The 16,886-nt window shown below is 38.4% G+C and overlaps 1 protein-coding gene across 4 annotated transcripts in view; it reads left to right on the top strand.

Annotated features, from left to right (window-relative positions):
- MTHFD2L (methylenetetrahydrofolate dehydrogenase (NADP+ dependent) 2 like) overlaps positions 1 to 16,886 on the top strand; it is a 47,487-nt gene that overhangs the window by 3,528 nt on the left and 27,073 nt on the right. For all 4 annotated transcript variants that reach the window (XM_035324007.1, XM_035324008.1, XM_035324010.1 and 1 more), the window contains exons 2-6: positions 3,307 to 3,491; positions 4,681 to 4,803; positions 9,593 to 9,745; positions 10,508 to 10,615; positions 16,333 to 16,425. In XM_035324007.1, coding sequence (XP_035179898.1) covers positions 3,307 to 3,491; positions 4,681 to 4,803; positions 9,593 to 9,745; positions 10,508 to 10,615; positions 16,333 to 16,425 — 662 coding nt within the window. The remainder of the gene's footprint in view (positions 1 to 3,306; positions 3,492 to 4,680; positions 4,804 to 9,592; positions 9,746 to 10,507; positions 10,616 to 16,332; positions 16,426 to 16,886) is intronic.

Here is a 16,886-nt window from a genome sequence, read left to right as displayed (position 1 = left end):
GCGTGTGTGAACTAACGTGAGATCATTTTGATTTCCTATAATCTGGGGTGCCCCAGAGTATCTGTTTTTTAGAGTACTTTTAACTTGAAGCTATTTCTTCAGTCAAGTTTTTTATTTTATTATAATTGCCTTTCACTTAGGCTTGTAAAATTTGCTTTATGCTGTATTGAGAAAGATGTGAGCATCGTGGAGTGTAATCAATGCACCTCCTGTCTACGATATATTACGTACATTTTGTCCTAGCTTACAGTGTGTGTATGAGGGGGGGAATAATTGTTTTCATGTGTGTGTGTATGGTGGTGTGTTGTTGTTCTTTTAGCACTGTGGTTCTGTTCATTTGCTTTTGATTTTTTGGTCCTTGGATGACTGAGAAGTTTGAATGCAGTGGGGTGAGTATGGTCAGATTTAGGTGAGGTCCTCAAAACTTAATGAGTATGTGGTTAGTCTTTTGAGGAAGAGGCATGCACTTAAAATTGCCTGCTTAAGGATTCGGAAAACTAATACTTTGGCAATGCATTTAGAGTAAAAATAAAATATGATGTGGCCTTCATGTCTGTTGGCATTAAAAATTTAAGTTTTTATATCATTAAATATACATTTGTATCATTATATATTTTGTTAAATTTTTATATCATTAAATATATGTGCCATTGCTACATAGTTGAGCATGAACTCATTTGGCATAATGAGAACATGGAATCAAGTGTCTCGTGCCAAAGGCGTGTAGAGCCAAAGCATAAATCATGCAGATGAGAGAAGTGTGGAAATGAGAACATAAAGTAGAGGCTGTACAGGAAAAAAATAAAATAAAACCACATGTTGATTTTTTTAATTTAAAAATTAATGCAAGTTAAACAGTGCTGAAGGTTATATTGGGAAGTAGCTAAAGCTGGAGTAAAATTGAAGGAAACAAGATGTTCATGTATGGTGCCCTTTGCCTAATGGGCCAAATGGTTGGTTAGTTTGGTTTCAGTGGGGTGGGTTTGTTTCCTTAAATACTAGGCACTGTGATTTATTTATTTGTTATTATTTTTAAGTCTCTTCCATGTTGGTGCCATAATTCTATTGGGAACATTTATAATATGTCAAATGGTAGTCATGTTGAGTTTGTTTATTCATTTTGCGAGGTTTATGGTCTGTGTGTGTGTACCTGTAAAGCCCTTCATTTCCAAGGAGGAAGCTCGAGCTTATTTTCAGCTCGGTAAGATGAAGTCTCTGTTATGAGCTGGTGAGCCAGGAACGTGTTGTCCTTGTCAGGAGAGGAGAGAGCTTCTCACTGGTAACTCCACATCTGTAGTTCTGCTTCCAGGGACTCGGTGTTACTCACCGCATTTTCAGAGTCAGAAAAGCTGTTAGTAATATTGGATAGTTGTGCCAAGGAAGCTTAACTGTAGGTATATGTTTTGTTAGGAGTTTTTGAGTTTGTGTGAGGAAGCAAGAGGCTCAAACAGTGTAGATAAAAGCTTCAGCAGTGCAGAAATATGTCACGCACAGTGTGCAAGGTGAGCAGCACCTCTGCCGACAGTAAGCACGCAGGCATGAACATGGAAAAGACTCTAGAGAGCAGGAGAACAGGCAAGGTAAGATCAAGCTGGCATTTGGGGGATCCCAATAAAACAGACCTTAAAAAAGAGCAGTTTTGGTAGAGATGCACTTGATCTTTGAGCAGCTAGCCACTGAGGAGAGCATAGGAAGTTGATGAAAGAAATTGGTAAAGCTCTTAAAGACTAAGCTTGAATTTTGCTGTCACCAGTATCGTTCAAGGGCGAGGGCTGGGCTTGTCAGTCGAATTTCTTACTTAATGTCACCCTCTGTTCAGCAGTGCTGCTGTTTGCAGCACTGTTACAATCTGCCTTGTGTTCTGCTTGAAATAAACGTTATTTTAAAATACATTTTGACAGTTGTCAACTTACTGCTCAAAAACTGTCATGTTATTTGAAGGGAATGAGTTGTAGGAGAAAATAGAGTTGGCTACTATTATTTCTGGTCCAGAAAAATGTGTGTTCAGATATTTTGTTCTTCTTTGTAGTAGAGTCCTCATAGCACTGTTGTTCAGTGATCTGAAACATAGACTGGATTTCCTCATCTGTCAGCCAGATAGAGAAGTGAAGTTTAGATTACTTCTTTTATATAAAGCCTTCGCCTGGTATTTTGGTGTTTTGGGGGATATCTTCCTGCCCCAGTTTACTGAACTTCACACCTTTCTGCTTTTAGCTTCTTGGGTTATTAAGATGTACCAAGAACGCCATAAGGTGCAAAAATCTACAGAAGATGTAAAATGGAACTTCATCTTCTCGGCTGCTTAAAACTATGGTGTTGAATTGTATAGAATACCGTGTTTCAAACTGAGTCAGCAACACCACAATTTCTTGCCCTCTGGCTTTCTCTCTTCCTGCTGCTTCTTTCTTTCCCCTGCCAAGCAGTAAAGTTAATTTATAAAGGTTGGCTTTTTTCATTGACAAGCTAGTATCATAGTACCTGAAAGTGGTGCATACTGAAGGTTTATTTCTTGCAGGTTGGAGGGGTGCATCTGGGGGGTTCCACATCCTTGGCTGGGGTCATGATCACTGCAGTGATGGAAGGAATGATGCTGAGGGGGGCTAGAGCTAGTTGAAAGCACAAGACTCTTGAGTTTTTCTCTGCCTTTGCTACACAGGCAGGGCAATGGTGGTGGGCACTTCACAGGAGGAGGACGTTTGTTTGCCATAATGCTGGTTGAAGTGAAGAGCGAGATTTCGGGAAGGATGGGGACATGAAAACAGAGGGTGTAAGAGCAGCTCTTGACTTAATCAGTGTAGATGTATCTAAGCCAATTTTAAGAAAGCTGAGAAACGTTATAATCAAGATTTGGACAAAATCCCACATCACATGTATTTTTTGAAGTAAGTTTGGGGAGTGAGTAGAAAAATTCCTTAAGACAAAAACAACTTCATGGTCTAAGACTGTTCTTGTGTCCTGTTCCCAAACACAGGAATTGATAGTTACTAAACCAAATTGGCTATGTGTGCTGGGAAGGTGGGGTGTGAGGCAGAAGGCAGGTGAAGTTTCTCTTTTATATGCACTGGTGGCACTTCAGATGATTTTATTTGAAAAGCATTTAAGATATAAAAATTCCCTTTAAATAAGAAATTTTCCCCACAGGTGGATTTGTACTGCATTAGTGTTTTTTCAAATAATATTTGGAATGCTACTGAATTTGCTAGTCCAAGGACTTGCAAGTATTTAACACAGTAGATCACAAACTTAAAAGTGTCTTGTCCATGCAATTTTTAGATGTAAATGTTGTGTGTCTTTTTGTCTTTATAGCGACGAAGCAACTGTTATCTCAGGGACAAAGCTTGCTAAAGAAGTCCTGAAGGAAGTTCAAAGGGATGTGGAATCGTGGATATCCTCTGGAAACAAGAGGCCTCATCTCACTGTTGTATTAGTAGGAGACAATCCAGCTAGTCATATATATGTCAAAAACAAGGTAAAAGCAGCTGCAGCTGTAGGTATGTACTATATAATATAAATGTTTTTTTGGTAAGCTCAAGATACTGTGCTTTAAATATATATACATATATCTAGAAGGGGGAGAGTTATATCTTTACTTGATTTTATATTTTTTTCCTCAATTTCTATGATCAAGCTAACATGGAAAATGTGTACTGATACATGAAAAAAGTAGTTTTTACGTAATGTGAACAGTAGGGATAAACTTAATGCAGTACCTTAAAATGTTGTTGTGAAACAGTTTGAACCATTACTTTAAGCAACTGCAAACTAAAGGTGAGTGGATGTTGGGGGAGTTTTTTGACAGTTAAATGTCTAACTGTCTTTGAAAGGCTGGGTGAATAAAGCAAATCTAAGGGGAGTTTTTTCAGTTTTTAGGTATAAATTTGTTCTGTAAGACATTGATTACTTTCAAATAAAAGATATTTGCTTAGGAGCTTACCTCATCAGTACCAGTTATAGTCCTCCTTTTATGTGTGGATTGTTCAGACTGTCTCTGACTTCAGTAGTGAAGTCTACTAGCCTGCAGTTAATCTAAACAGATATTAAGTCAAAGAGAAAAAAGAGTGATTTCCTTCCTGAAGTCATTAATAATAGGCATCTTCATGTGTGTCTGCTGTATGTCCTGAAATTTCTGGGCTGTTGGAAGCTTTAGGTCTGCTGTAAATTCAGGCAAGCCAATCCAAAACCCATATTTCAAAGCCCTATATATGAAGGGCAAACTCTCAGGTAGAAATCAAATAGTGAAGCACAGTAACTGATGGCTTGGAATAAGGACCAGTCAGTACAGCATCTCGCTTCCAAATGGAAGTAGCTTAAACAGAAAACTTCAACTTTATTGCTCACTGTGGAGCTGCAAGCTTTTAAAGTAACTTGCAAAATCTGAATTTTGTCTCATAGTAACAGAAAAGTCATTGTACTGCCAGTATAAAAACTTTTTTTTTTTTAATTTTTGAAGCACCTATGTCAAATTACTGATATTTTTTGCATGGTTCTTTGTGAGATTGCACTTGACACCTAGAAATGCAGCATTAAAGCCCAGAGAATTCAAGTGGGATTTCTTCTGGAAGTACTGCATGATTTTTGAAGATGTTTGTCAAGCGTCAGGCAGGTTGATAGACAAAATGAGTAAGATCTGTGTAGATAAATTTCCTGACTACAAATATGTTCCTTTCTGTTTTTTATCAGGCATTTCTAGTGAGATCATACTAAGGCCTGAAGACATTTCTCAGGAAGAACTGTTAGATATGACATTAAAACTCAACAAGGATCCATCAGTTAGTGGTGTATTAGTTCAGCTACCTCTCCCAGGTAAGTGATCTCTAATCCCACTCCTCTATTACAGTCAGTGTAAGAGGAAAATGTTTAATACCTTTTGCTGTGGCAAGTCTATCTCAGTGATACAAGAAACTCTCAAAAGAGGACACACATAATGAGATTATAGAAATATTTTTTGTTGTACACAGAACCCCCCCCCCCACACACACAATTTTATCTATTTGACTTTTCTGGTTTTATTTTCTTCTTAACATGTTGCACTGCTTTTCCTTGCACTCCAAGACCTTTGTTCTTCATTCCCCACCTTGTGCCAAGTTATGCTATTTAGCAGACGATGCTACAACCTTTCTCACAGCAGTTCCAGTTTTTGCATGTTCTGTACTTTCCCCAGTGTTCTAGGTGAGCTCTGTGCTAAGGAACTCTATAATATTCTAGCTGATTATTTACCCCTTGGCAGTCCATACTAAAAACTCACCTGGCTGATCCATACAAATGAGTTGTCAGTAACTGGCAAGATGGTCCTTAGACAGAGGTAAACTTTGCAGATTTTCTTACAAACCTACCTAAATCAACTTATTTAAACCAGCGTAAACTTTCTAGTAGAGATGTGCCTGAATTACTAGAGTTATTGCAGTAAACTGACTGGCATGTTGAGTTTGCCCTGCTTCGGTATTTCCAGATGTTGTCTTTTATCACAATTTAGACTATAGGCTCTGAAGGGCAAAAGCGGTCTTTTGGGGGGATTTATAGATGCAAGTCCGAGCACAAGGTGGGACCTGATGTGTTAGTGTTTGTAAACAAAACTGGTGATGGTGAAGTGGAAGATCAGTTTTTAGGTAACCTCTTTGTTTCCCCTCTTGTAGTCTTGGTTTTTGCTTTCAGTTCTTACCGTCTTAATTGTGTATCCCCAAAACATCAATGGGACAGGTGGTGTGTTTATGGCGGAAGAGAAAGATGTGCTTTGTTCACGTTGATCATAGACATGTTGTTAGAATGAACACAGATTTATTTACTTATTTTTTGCACTACATCTTGGTTGTGCCCAAATTTGCCACCTGCTGGAATAAGTTGGCCACAAGGTGGAAGTATAACACCAGTGAGGAGAAAGAAGTCTTGGATACAAAGTAATGAACTGTGGCCCCTGGCAGAAAGTGGTGGGTTTGCTTAGAACAGAGATCTCTCTCTATAAGAACAGGTCAGGGCAGACAGGTTATTTAACAGTATTAAGAACTCGTACAAGAGATTCAGCACTGACAGCCGAGGGATGGAAAACTTCTGCAATGTGTGTAACATGGGAGAGAGTCACCCTCCAGACTCCCAGTCTGTGGCTGCATTCCTCAGAAAAGGGAGGTGTTGTCACATATCTTTCTTGTGCTGATCCTACGTAAAATTGTTGGGTACGGATTGCAGAAACACTTATTATGAGATGGATCAGGACATGCAATAGGCTTTTGAGTAGTCTGCCTTCATTGTACAGAGTGATACATAATTCAACAAGGGACTGAAGCCTTAGTGATTTTTAAACCTGTTGAACATTTGAAAAGAAACAATCTGAACGTGACTCTAGTTGTGTCAATTCACAGGTCTATTGCTAGTACCTTTAAATGTTTTAAGGCCACAAATAACTGGGTTAACATCCCCTTCAAGAACTACAGTATGTCTGTCACAGTAACTATGTTAAGACTAAATAGTTTTCATTTAACCTGTAAAAATTGCTAATTTGAAACCTGGCTGTTGCCTACCGTAGTAAAAGCTTGGAGTAATTTAGTTAACAGCAGAACCTTTCCAATACCACTTTGTCCGTGTAGATATACAGTAAAGGTACATATCAAATTTATCATGAACTGAAAATGTTCACGAAATTCTTGTTATGATGGATGTAGCATGGAGTGCTGAATTATTACTTGATATTATTTATTTACTGCTGAAATGTCATGCTCTGGCAAAGGAACATCAGAGAGAGAAGGGCAGAAAAGTTATTTACCTCCAGTTTTCCAAAGTCCTTTCAACTTGTACTATAATGGAAGGATACAAAGCCCAGAAGTTGTGAAAACTTGATCAGTAGTGGCTGCTTACCCCACAGTTGGGATGGTTGTGTGGTTTTAGATACTTATTTATTTTTTCAATAAACCACACACAGGTGTGGCTTTTGATCAACATTGGGATAAAAATAGAAGCAGAGAATAGCTTTGTTCTCTTTGACTTTTGTGAGATAGAGCAACTTAACTTTGAGGATTATCATCTTTGCCCGAGGAAAACTTCCTTTCTGTGCACCTTTTGAGTGCATTGCTTCTGATATGGTAATGGTTTCATGGAGAGTTTCCTTATCTCTTCCATTGCCTGGAAGATGGCTAGGACATGTCAGATGCTTGTTTGAGATAAAACTACGAAAATGTCAAGTTTTTTGCATTCTAAGCAGCAATGAAGTGTGGGACAAATTGGGATAAACATCATGTCCTTCTGTTGTGAAGGACAGTGCCAGCCAAAGAGCAACCTGCTTCGATGGAGCCAAGCACCAAAATCATAGCAAGGGCCCAGTACAGCTTCTCAAAAAGATTTCCAAGGAGCTCGTCACTGCTGCTGAACAGCTTCTTTGCTTCTTCCTTGCTTCCAGTCTGTATTTCTTGATCCACGTGGCATATTTTAGAATCTCTTTTGTTTCGTTATCATTTTCATCAGTCCTCTCTTTTGAAAACCAGTCTTCATTTTTAGTATGTCTGCATTGGAGGCACACGTTATTTATTGTGTAAATAAGAGGAGCTTGGAATGACAGCAAGGAGGTTTGGATGAACCTCAGTTGAAAGAAGGCTAAGCGTGTTCTGTGAGACTGGCACTAGCGCACTGAAGAAATGACTTTGCTCCTCTGGAGCAAAAAGCGTGGGGGGGGGGGGAGATACTGTAGCCCAGTGGAAATAAACCGGGAAGAATATCTTGAGGCAAGTAAAAGCTACACATTAGATAGTTACTCTACTACATATACAATTGCAACTGTTGTTTCATGTTGGAGGAGCATAGGGGATCATGATATCCAAGCTGGCATTTTATAAGCATCTCTGATGAGGCCAGGAAGGTGTCTACATCTTAGTTTCTCAGGTCTGTGCCAGCTGACATGTTCATAGCTATACAGTTGTACTTCTTTCCAGTACATTGTGCCCTTTTTCTGAATATCTATAAATCAGTTCTTAGTGGAAAAAATGCGTATTAAACAGACTTCTCTGCCTTTTACATGAAATTGACTTTTGCCTGTCTGTTTCAGGGAAGCTAAAGACAGACAGGAAATAGGAGGTCTTTGTCAAAGCAATGTTCTGTCAGCCCCGGGTTCAAAGAAAAGCATGGCTGACAATTTTTTCCTTTTTTTTTTTTTTTTTCTGAAAAACTGACTTACAAGGTTCACAAGCTCTCTTTTTTCAAAGAAAAAGGTTACTTTCCTCAATGTACTTAACACCTTAATTTCCACAGGTCTGTGTCAGTAGGATACAGAATGGAACTTTATCCATTGGGAAAATGGAGAATTCAGTCTCAAATCATAATAGTAAAGCCTGTTAAGCATGGTCTGGTTTAACTCTAAGGTGTCTTTTGTTTGCTTCTTTTAATTTGAAAGCTTTTAACATGAGTTTACCACATTTTAAGTTCCTTAATATGCATGATATCTTTTAATTATCTTGTTTCTTTTTATGCAAAATAAGACAATACATGAATAGAGCAAGGTGACCACTGAATATCATAAAGATGTCTATAAAGCACTGATACTGGAAATGTCTCAATTTCATGATCAACACTCATTTCCCCTTTATTGGCCTTTTTTAAACATCCTATTATGTACCCCGAATTGGCCTTTGGGATGTGTCACCTCACAACAGCAGAGTTAGTAGGGATCTAGTCTAGAATGGACATTCTATCCTTACAGAAGAGATGCAGAAAATAGTTCTGAGATGGTACTGAAGCTTGAGTGTAGTTCTGGAAAAGGTTAAATATTTTTTTTTAAACGGTGTCCTTCCTGGGTCAGTGTGGAGACATGCTTTATAGAGCTGTTCCTCTAGAGTGTCCTAATGTATGCAACTTTTATACTTGGCTTTGTAACTTCACTGAGTTGGAACTGGCTAATGCATATCTTTATCGTTATTACTATCAATGTTTATGTATTGTAAGCTTTAAGCAGCTGCGGACTTATCCTGTGTTGCTAGTGTGTATGAAAAATGCTTATAATGAATATAAAGTTATGTGCAGGTATCTTCATTTCAACCATATTTAATGTTTTGAGCTCTTCACTATTGAACAATTTTTTGCATTCTTAGTTTTCCAGAGAAGTAGGATCTATCTGATCCCCCAATTGGCAAATTCTTTAAAGCAATTGTCATGTTATAAAATTGAAATTGAAGAGAAGATCTGTAAAAATCACTTGAGAGTACAATTTCCTTACATTTGATTTAAACTTAGGTGATATATCTTGTGGTCTGTTAGAGATGGGTAATATGCACAAAATGATTTTTTTCCAATGATTTTTCTGAGCCAAATTATAATTAACGCTTCTAGATTGTAGAAGAGACTGAAGCGTTGTGCTTAAACTCTTCAATAATTGTCATCATTGATAGCTGAGTATCAGTCTTAAGGTTTGACCAAATCTTTTGTATTAGCAGTGTTATGCGCTGACTCACTGCATTTCCAGTAGATGACTAGGAGGGTTGAGGTTCTAACCTCCATCGTTGAGCGGGAGATAATTATTTTACCTAGATGAAACTTTGTTTCTCAGTGTAATGATTCAGGTAGGATTGATGACCCCTGACAAGTGAAAGAAATGTAATTTGAAAGCAATGTTTCCCAGACCATATAGATGAGCGAACAGTTTGTAATGCTATCGCACCCGAAAAGGATGTGGATGGATTTCATATTATTAACATTGGACGTCTGTGTCTTGATCAGCCTTCGATAATACCTGCAACTGCTGCTGCCGTGTGGGAAATAATAAAGCGGACAGGTAAGAAACTGAACTCTATTGAAACTTTTATTTAAGACGCAGAAAATGAATGAAGATGAAGTCAAGTGTGAATTAGAAGGTGTGGGCTATCCTAATGTTTTGCACTCATTGAAGAGCCCGTGTTTAGGGGATTAATTTAAAAAATAGAGAGGTGCCAAAGATAATGAGATTTTTAAATTATTTTTTATTTTTGTACCAGTATTGTAACTATTAATTAAGCATAGGTGGTAGTTCATGTAAAATACTCAGTGTTTTTTTCACTTCCTTTCTGCTTGTGAGTGTTACAAGGAACTTCAAGCACTATTCTTTACTTTGTGATTAATTATCAAATACAAGATTTCAATTTGTAATTTCTTGTGGAGTGGGGGGGGGGGGGGAGAACAACAGAAATGTAATTGATCACTAGAAGGGGAAAGGATATTTGTAATATGACATCTTTTTGATGTGAAATTATAGATGCTCCTATTGATTGACGTACGAGCTTCTGCTTCCCTTTGTGGTCAGAGAACTGAAATTAAGTCCCTTCAAAGGGAGATTTAGATGGCCTGAATTAGTTGCCAGTTCTGTTTCTACTCTGAAAGTCAAAACTTGTTTTGTGGATTCATACCTCCAGTTCAACCTTGTGGGTTTCCAAGTCACATTGGTATCAGCAGTCTGCAACAGCAAATAATTAGATCTCGGGCATTGAGAAGAAGGGGTTTATCTCAAAATAGCAAAATAAAATCTTGTGCTCTCTTTTGTTCTGTGTTGTTTTCTTTGAAGGAATCCAAACATTTGGAAAAAATGTTGTTGTAGCTGGAAGATCTAAGAATGTTGGAATGCCGATTTCAATGCTTTTACATACTGATGGAGAGCATGAAAGACCTGGCGGTAAGACGGTCAATGTTGTCAGGTATTTTAATGCTTTAACTTGCAAAATCATTAAAATTAAGCTAAACTGAGGATTCGGATAAAGAGAGAGCTTTTGTGTCTTGTGTGATACTTGTAACTGGAGCAAGGAAGTTAATTTGCTGATTTATTTCCTGATCGTTTATCAGGAGAGAAGGTCAGTTTCTGGACTGAACTTTTTCTGGTGTTATGTCATCACTTTCTTAACCTTTTGAAACAGCTTCCATTTAAATTAAGGATCTTTTTCCAACTTAAATGATTCTGTGGATGGGACCTGGAGCAACCTGACTTAGTGAAAGGTATCCCTGCTTATGGCAGGAGAGTTGGAACTCGATGATATTTAAAGGTCCCTTCCAACCCAAACCATTCTATAAATCTAAATATTGTTAGCACCAAACATTGAGGATAGTACCTGACAGCATAGCCTTAGAACTACAGCAGTTTGTATGATGTCTATACTAAGTAAAATAGCTTATAAGCCTTATCTTCACACTTATACAATGCTGATTTCAAGTTTTTCCATACGTAAATAAAAGCATTTAATATAATGCTTGTGTTGTGCTATGTTGGTTAGGCTGTGATTATGAAAATACTGTAATTACCAACAAAGTAGCTTTTCAGTGTTAGCTTTATGATACTAATTGTTGGTCTGGGGGATTTTTCTGCAGTGCAGTTTGTATCCCCTTGGAAATCATAGGCTGTAAGGAAAATGTTTTTGAGTAATTTTGATTATAGAAGCATACATGTGCTGCTCTAACTGTGTTGTAGGAAACAAATAAACATTACATAGAACACTGTCATTTTGCAGGTTCATTTTGATGTTAGAAATTGTCGCAATGGTGTGCGCAAAGGAGGTAAATGTGGATGTTTAATCCCAGGCAAATTTAATAGGAGTGGAGTGAAATCTGTTATTAATGTAATGAAATGCTAAAAGCTTCTTACTAATCATAGAGTTGCTTTTTCCATTCAGCCTCTGTGGGAAAGTCGCTATTTGAAACTTCTCGGAGTGTTTGAATTGTAATTACTATTGGTGTGTAATTTTGGTCTCATCCCCATTCCTGTGAAAATTAGTAGGATTTTTGCCATTTACTGCAAATAGTGGGTTCCATGTAGTACTGGCAGTGCTTTTCAGTGATCCAGCAATGAAGCTGGTAAGAGGCTTTCTTTGATGCAGATGTACACTGTAACCTACTTCCATGTTTCTCAGTGGGAAATGAAGAGGTTTAGCAACCTGTGGTTCTTTCAGCAACTTATTCTAAAACCCTAAGTAGTGACACAGAAGTTTTCATGCTGTAAACAGTGTTTTGTAGTTGTCACCTTTTGAGTTAGTTGGGTCCACGTCTTATATTCTGGGACTGTAGCTGTACTTTGGCTGGCCAACAGTGTGACTTGCTCTTGGGAGCTAGTCTGTGAGTCTGCTGGGCTATGAATGAGCTTTGTTGTGCTTCAAGGTAGTCTGCCTAGGCTCTGATTTCTGGCATAATGCACACTTAGTTCACCAGTAGTGCCATTTGTTGGGGTTGTCATTTATGCTATGTATGTCAAGTGCGCTGTGTGGGGACAGAAAAACATTAAAATATACCTCTCCCCACACTGGAATCTTGATGTGAAAAGAATTAACTTGTTATTGTTACCTATTAATGTTATCTTTGCTTATTCTGAAGAAATGGATGCCTTTATGAGACATTCTTTCTTGTTTTCCAACCTGCAAAGCAGTAGTATACTGTGCGAGGCATCTGACAATAAGAATATCCGTTGTTCTTGCACACTGAACAAGCACTAAACACGTATTGGTTGTGTACCTGCTAATAAATCCTTCCCAAGCTGGGAGTACAGTTTTCATTCCAGACACATGGAGCAGGCTACGTTTGAAGATCTGGTTGGTATTCTGCAGTTAACTATCCTGTCCTGCTTGGAGCAAAAGCCTTGCTGGGTGTGGAAGGGAAGGCAGGCTAGACAGCGGTTTCAGCTCTACCGCAGTGGTTATCACAACTTAGGGATGTATTGTGACAGAGAAGAAGCTGAAGTCTGTTGAGATAAGCTGAGACAGGCAGCGAAAGAGAATGCATAAAGGTAATGTTGCCTGAAATGGAGGAGGTGGACCTAAAGTACAGTTTGGAAATGTGAATGTAGTAAGAGTAATGGCTGAAGTGGAATTATCCTTTCCACCTGTGTTTTAGCAGCTGGTAGCAGGGCAAGATGTATGTGTTAGAGATAGAAGATGAGGTAGCTTTAGCAAGTGTGCAGTTTCTACATGAAATGTTTTGAACATGAAAATGACATGTAAAATTGCGCATTTTTATTTATTACCAAACAATGGCAGGCTTTCCTCTATGTGCACATCTAGAACGGTTTAAGCTCGTTAAGACGAATTAAGTGGAAGCTTTTTTTTCTTTTTCTTTCTTACTTTCTGTTGATGAAGTTAGAGCCCAGACAAGACATTGCAAGTGCTGATAAAACACGTTCAGGTTATCAGTCAGGACAGGGTTTTAACAGCAAATGGTACTGACTTCGTAAAATAAATGTGGTTGAAAAGTGATGTAAGGTGTGTGGATAGGTTTGTAGGTTTGGTTTGGTGTATTTTTGTTTGTTTGTTTTTTTTTTTTTTTTAGTAGTAAGTTTTCAATTCTCCAGAAGCAAAACTGGAAAGCTGGGGTCTGTCTTCATCTGTAATATATGTAGAAACTGTAACGTCCTGCAGGTGGCGATAACTGATCATGTAGGAAAACTATCTGTACGCTTACAGAGCAATTTGTGTTCTTCATAGACAGCTCAAGAGACTTTACATTATAAGCTAGTGAATTAGCTTTGCAGTATCATGCTACACCTTATTTCCTAAATATCTTCCTCTGTCTTCTTTCAGCAAAAGTAACAGTGTAAAAGTAGTTATTTATTTTCTGTTTTTTGCCTGATCTCAAATGGAAAATCTACCCTTTCAGAGGTGTCTCTAAGCTTCCGGGTTGCTGTTTGGAAGATGGGGTTGGCTTTTCTTTTCTTTTTTATTTTTTAGTGTTGAGAGTAATTGCTTGGTTTCAGGAGCTGACTACAGACATGCATTTCTAAATTATTGAGAGGAAATTATTTTAATTCTTAAAAGTTGTGAATATTCATAACTTCAGATCTAATCCCTTGTTTTCTCTCAGCCTCCTTGCTGAATACAGTACAAGAGGTCAAAATAACCTTACTATATATGTGTTTTTGGAAGTAATGATCGTAGTTTCAGATAGAGCATCTTTCTAATCCTTACCTGAAAAATTGGTAACAGAATATTACTCTGTTTTATTCAAGCTTTTCTTTCCAGAATCCAGTGATAAGTTTGATTTCCATGTGTGAAGGATCACCCTTCATAGAACATTTCCTAGAGAAGGGAAGTGTGTCGCACCAAAGAGCAGACATCTCCTATAGCAGGCAGCGTTTTGTTTTTAATTTGTTTTAGAATGAGACCTCCAAAGGAGGAAAACTGTAACTATCTCTACAGTCTGTACATGACTCAAGAATGTGTGTGAGGCCTCCATAAAAACAAATTAACAATTGGAGAGATGATGCTTTAGATTAACAAAATCAAAAGTAACAATGAATAATTCTTCTGTCACGTTCCTCTTTTTTCTTTTTTTTTTTTTTTTTAATTATTATTAGTTACCTTTGGGATCAATAAGTGACTTTGGAGAGAAGAAAAATAGAAGGAATCTAGACATGCAGGCTTTATGTACCATTTGGGATGTTTCTATCACAAGAAAGGCTAGCATTGCAAAGATGTTCTTAAGACGATTGTCTAGGCTTTTGATGGACTTGCATACATGGGAAATCAAAGAACAGCGGTGAAAGATGTCTGACTGCTAGCAAGTCTCTTCATTTCAAGAAATTGCTTCTGTACATCTGTACTTCTTTGTCATTAACTGAAAATACCTTCATCTGCTCTCTTTGAGGACATGGTATGAGGTGTAGAGACTGAAGGAGGACAGGTGATGACTGAAGGAGGAGGGGGATGAAAGTTGTGAGAAAAGAGCCGTGAAGTCAGAGCACAGTCAGGTTGAAGATGAGATGCTTGAGAGAGACAAGTAATGAGATAAGAGCTCCAGATTAGACAGTCAGATGCATTCCAGAGGCAGCTGCTGTGGTTGTAATGACTGAGATGGTAAAAATCTTAAGTTTAATGGCTAATAATGTGACTTTGGAGTCCATGATGAATTAATTGAAGGTGGAGATGAGGGGATATAACACAAGACAACTATTCAGTACAAATAGTTGTGAGGGAGAAGCCTGGTGTCAGAATATGGGAGTTTCCTTTAATAGCTGCTATTTTTGCTGTTTTCATGGGCAGTCTTAGAGAGACTGCTACCCTTGGTGTTGCACTCAGTATGAGACCTCAGTCCCTATTTCCATGTCACTTTGTTCTGTGTGTAGTGGTCTCTCTTCAGCATCTCCCTTCATTTGCACGAGGTTTTTTATGCCCTAATAGCAGGGTTTATTTGTAGCTTCTTGCCAAGCAATGTGGATACATGCAGGAGCAGGCCCCAGAGCTTTTGAGTTTGCCCAAAAGGATGTGGTCTTCTGCTCATGATAACTTCAAACACTTCCTACTCTGGTATCAAGTAAGTGTTCAGCAGTTTTTCCTTTATCAGGAGATAGAAAAGCTGGTAGGGCATCTGCAAAATCTGAGTGCCTTTTAGTCAGTCTCTTCCATTCCTGTTCTTGCACTTGAGCTATGCAAAACAATTACTTAAAATGCTTTGAGCATGTGGAAAAATGTATGCGTTTGATGTATTTATTCCTTAAGTGGTTACAGGGATAAACATGCTCAGATCCATCCAACTGGAATCCTACAGATCATATAAATATTGATGCTGCTGTTGATTGTGTTCTGCATGTACGTTCAAGAACATCCCTCCTCACTGAAATCTGTTAGTGTTCCAGTTAACAGGGGGATTTTGCTGTCTGCCTCCTGCGTGCAATTGTTGGTTAGACAGCGTCTAAGCGAAGACCTTTGGCCCCAGAGTGTCACTGTTGTCATAGCTGCTAAGCTTGTTCCCTACGCAATTAGGCCCTGCAAAAAGAAGAGCCTTGGTTGTCGTCATGTGGTTTTGGTCAGATGATCAGCCCTGCTCAATCTTGAGAGGGGGCACATCGGTAAGAAATGATGCTACTTCACTGAACGTGAATTACTGTTTGTTCTTTGAGCAGTCAGGATCCGTCAGAAACAGAGGCCAAAGGCTAAGCACTGACCGTACAACAGGATGTCAAAGGAAGCATCTAGGGAGTTTCAGGACAGATGAATGAAAAATGTGGTTGAGGACAGAGGTCTGAACATGCTGATATTATATTTGAAACTTTAGTTTGTGACAAGCAACTGAGCCTTATGGTGCATTCCACAGGCTGTGCTTAATAATGTAGACGACAAATTCCATGCTGGGTTTCTCTGTGTAATTCCACTAAGCTTAATGAAGCTGATGGAGTCAGTCCACAGTATATGAATTAATTAATCCTGTGTGAGTTTTTAAGAATAAGCACTTTTTCATGTGTGTAAAAGGCGACTGTTACAAGCGTTCTGACTATGCTGAAATAAGTGATGCATCCCAAGAAAAATTTGACGGTCATCTTTACTGTTTTTGGTGGACCACAATGATTCACATGTACCTGAAAGTAAATGCTTTACAGGCCTTCTGTATGTATCAATTAATTGTCCATCTTTTACCTTTCAGGTGATGCTACAGTGACCATTACTCACCGATACACGCCAAAAGAACAGCTCAAGATCCATACTCAACTTGCTGACATTGTCATAGTAGCTGCAGGTAATATTAGTTGTTAGTAATCTCATTGCAATGTTTACAATGTAAAAAGAAAAGCTTGGTGTCTGATGGCACTACTAGCTATTTCACCTGTTTTACCAAATACTTGGTGCTCGTGCTTGCTGAGGGTGTTGCAGTATGTAGGATTTCTTGTAAGAAAGGCAAGTGATCTGGCTCTTTGTTCTTGCCCTTCACATTTGCAGACTCATAAACTGTTTCTCATCACATGTGACACCTTTCCCTTAGGGAGACTTCAGAGTGAACTCAAGACTGGGAACCAGTTAGTGCATAGTTTATACAGGTATAATTATGTAAATTAAAACATTCTCTGTACAGTGCAAAAACCGTGAGTCATCTAACTTTTGACAGGAGGGTTTCTTTAAATCAGCTGGAGGCTGCATTCATGAAACAATGGTATCTTTCTCTTGCTGTTGGAATTAAGGGCAGCCTTGGCAAATTAAATG

Source organism: Oxyura jamaicensis, chromosome 4 (assembly GCF_011077185.1).
Source record: "Oxyura jamaicensis isolate SHBP4307 breed ruddy duck chromosome 4, BPBGC_Ojam_1.0, whole genome shotgun sequence".
Taxonomy (NCBI): domain Eukaryota; kingdom Metazoa; phylum Chordata; class Aves; order Anseriformes; family Anatidae; genus Oxyura; species Oxyura jamaicensis.
The sequence above is the reverse complement of the archived record's forward strand: the minus strand, read 5'-3'. Positions and strand labels throughout refer to the sequence as shown.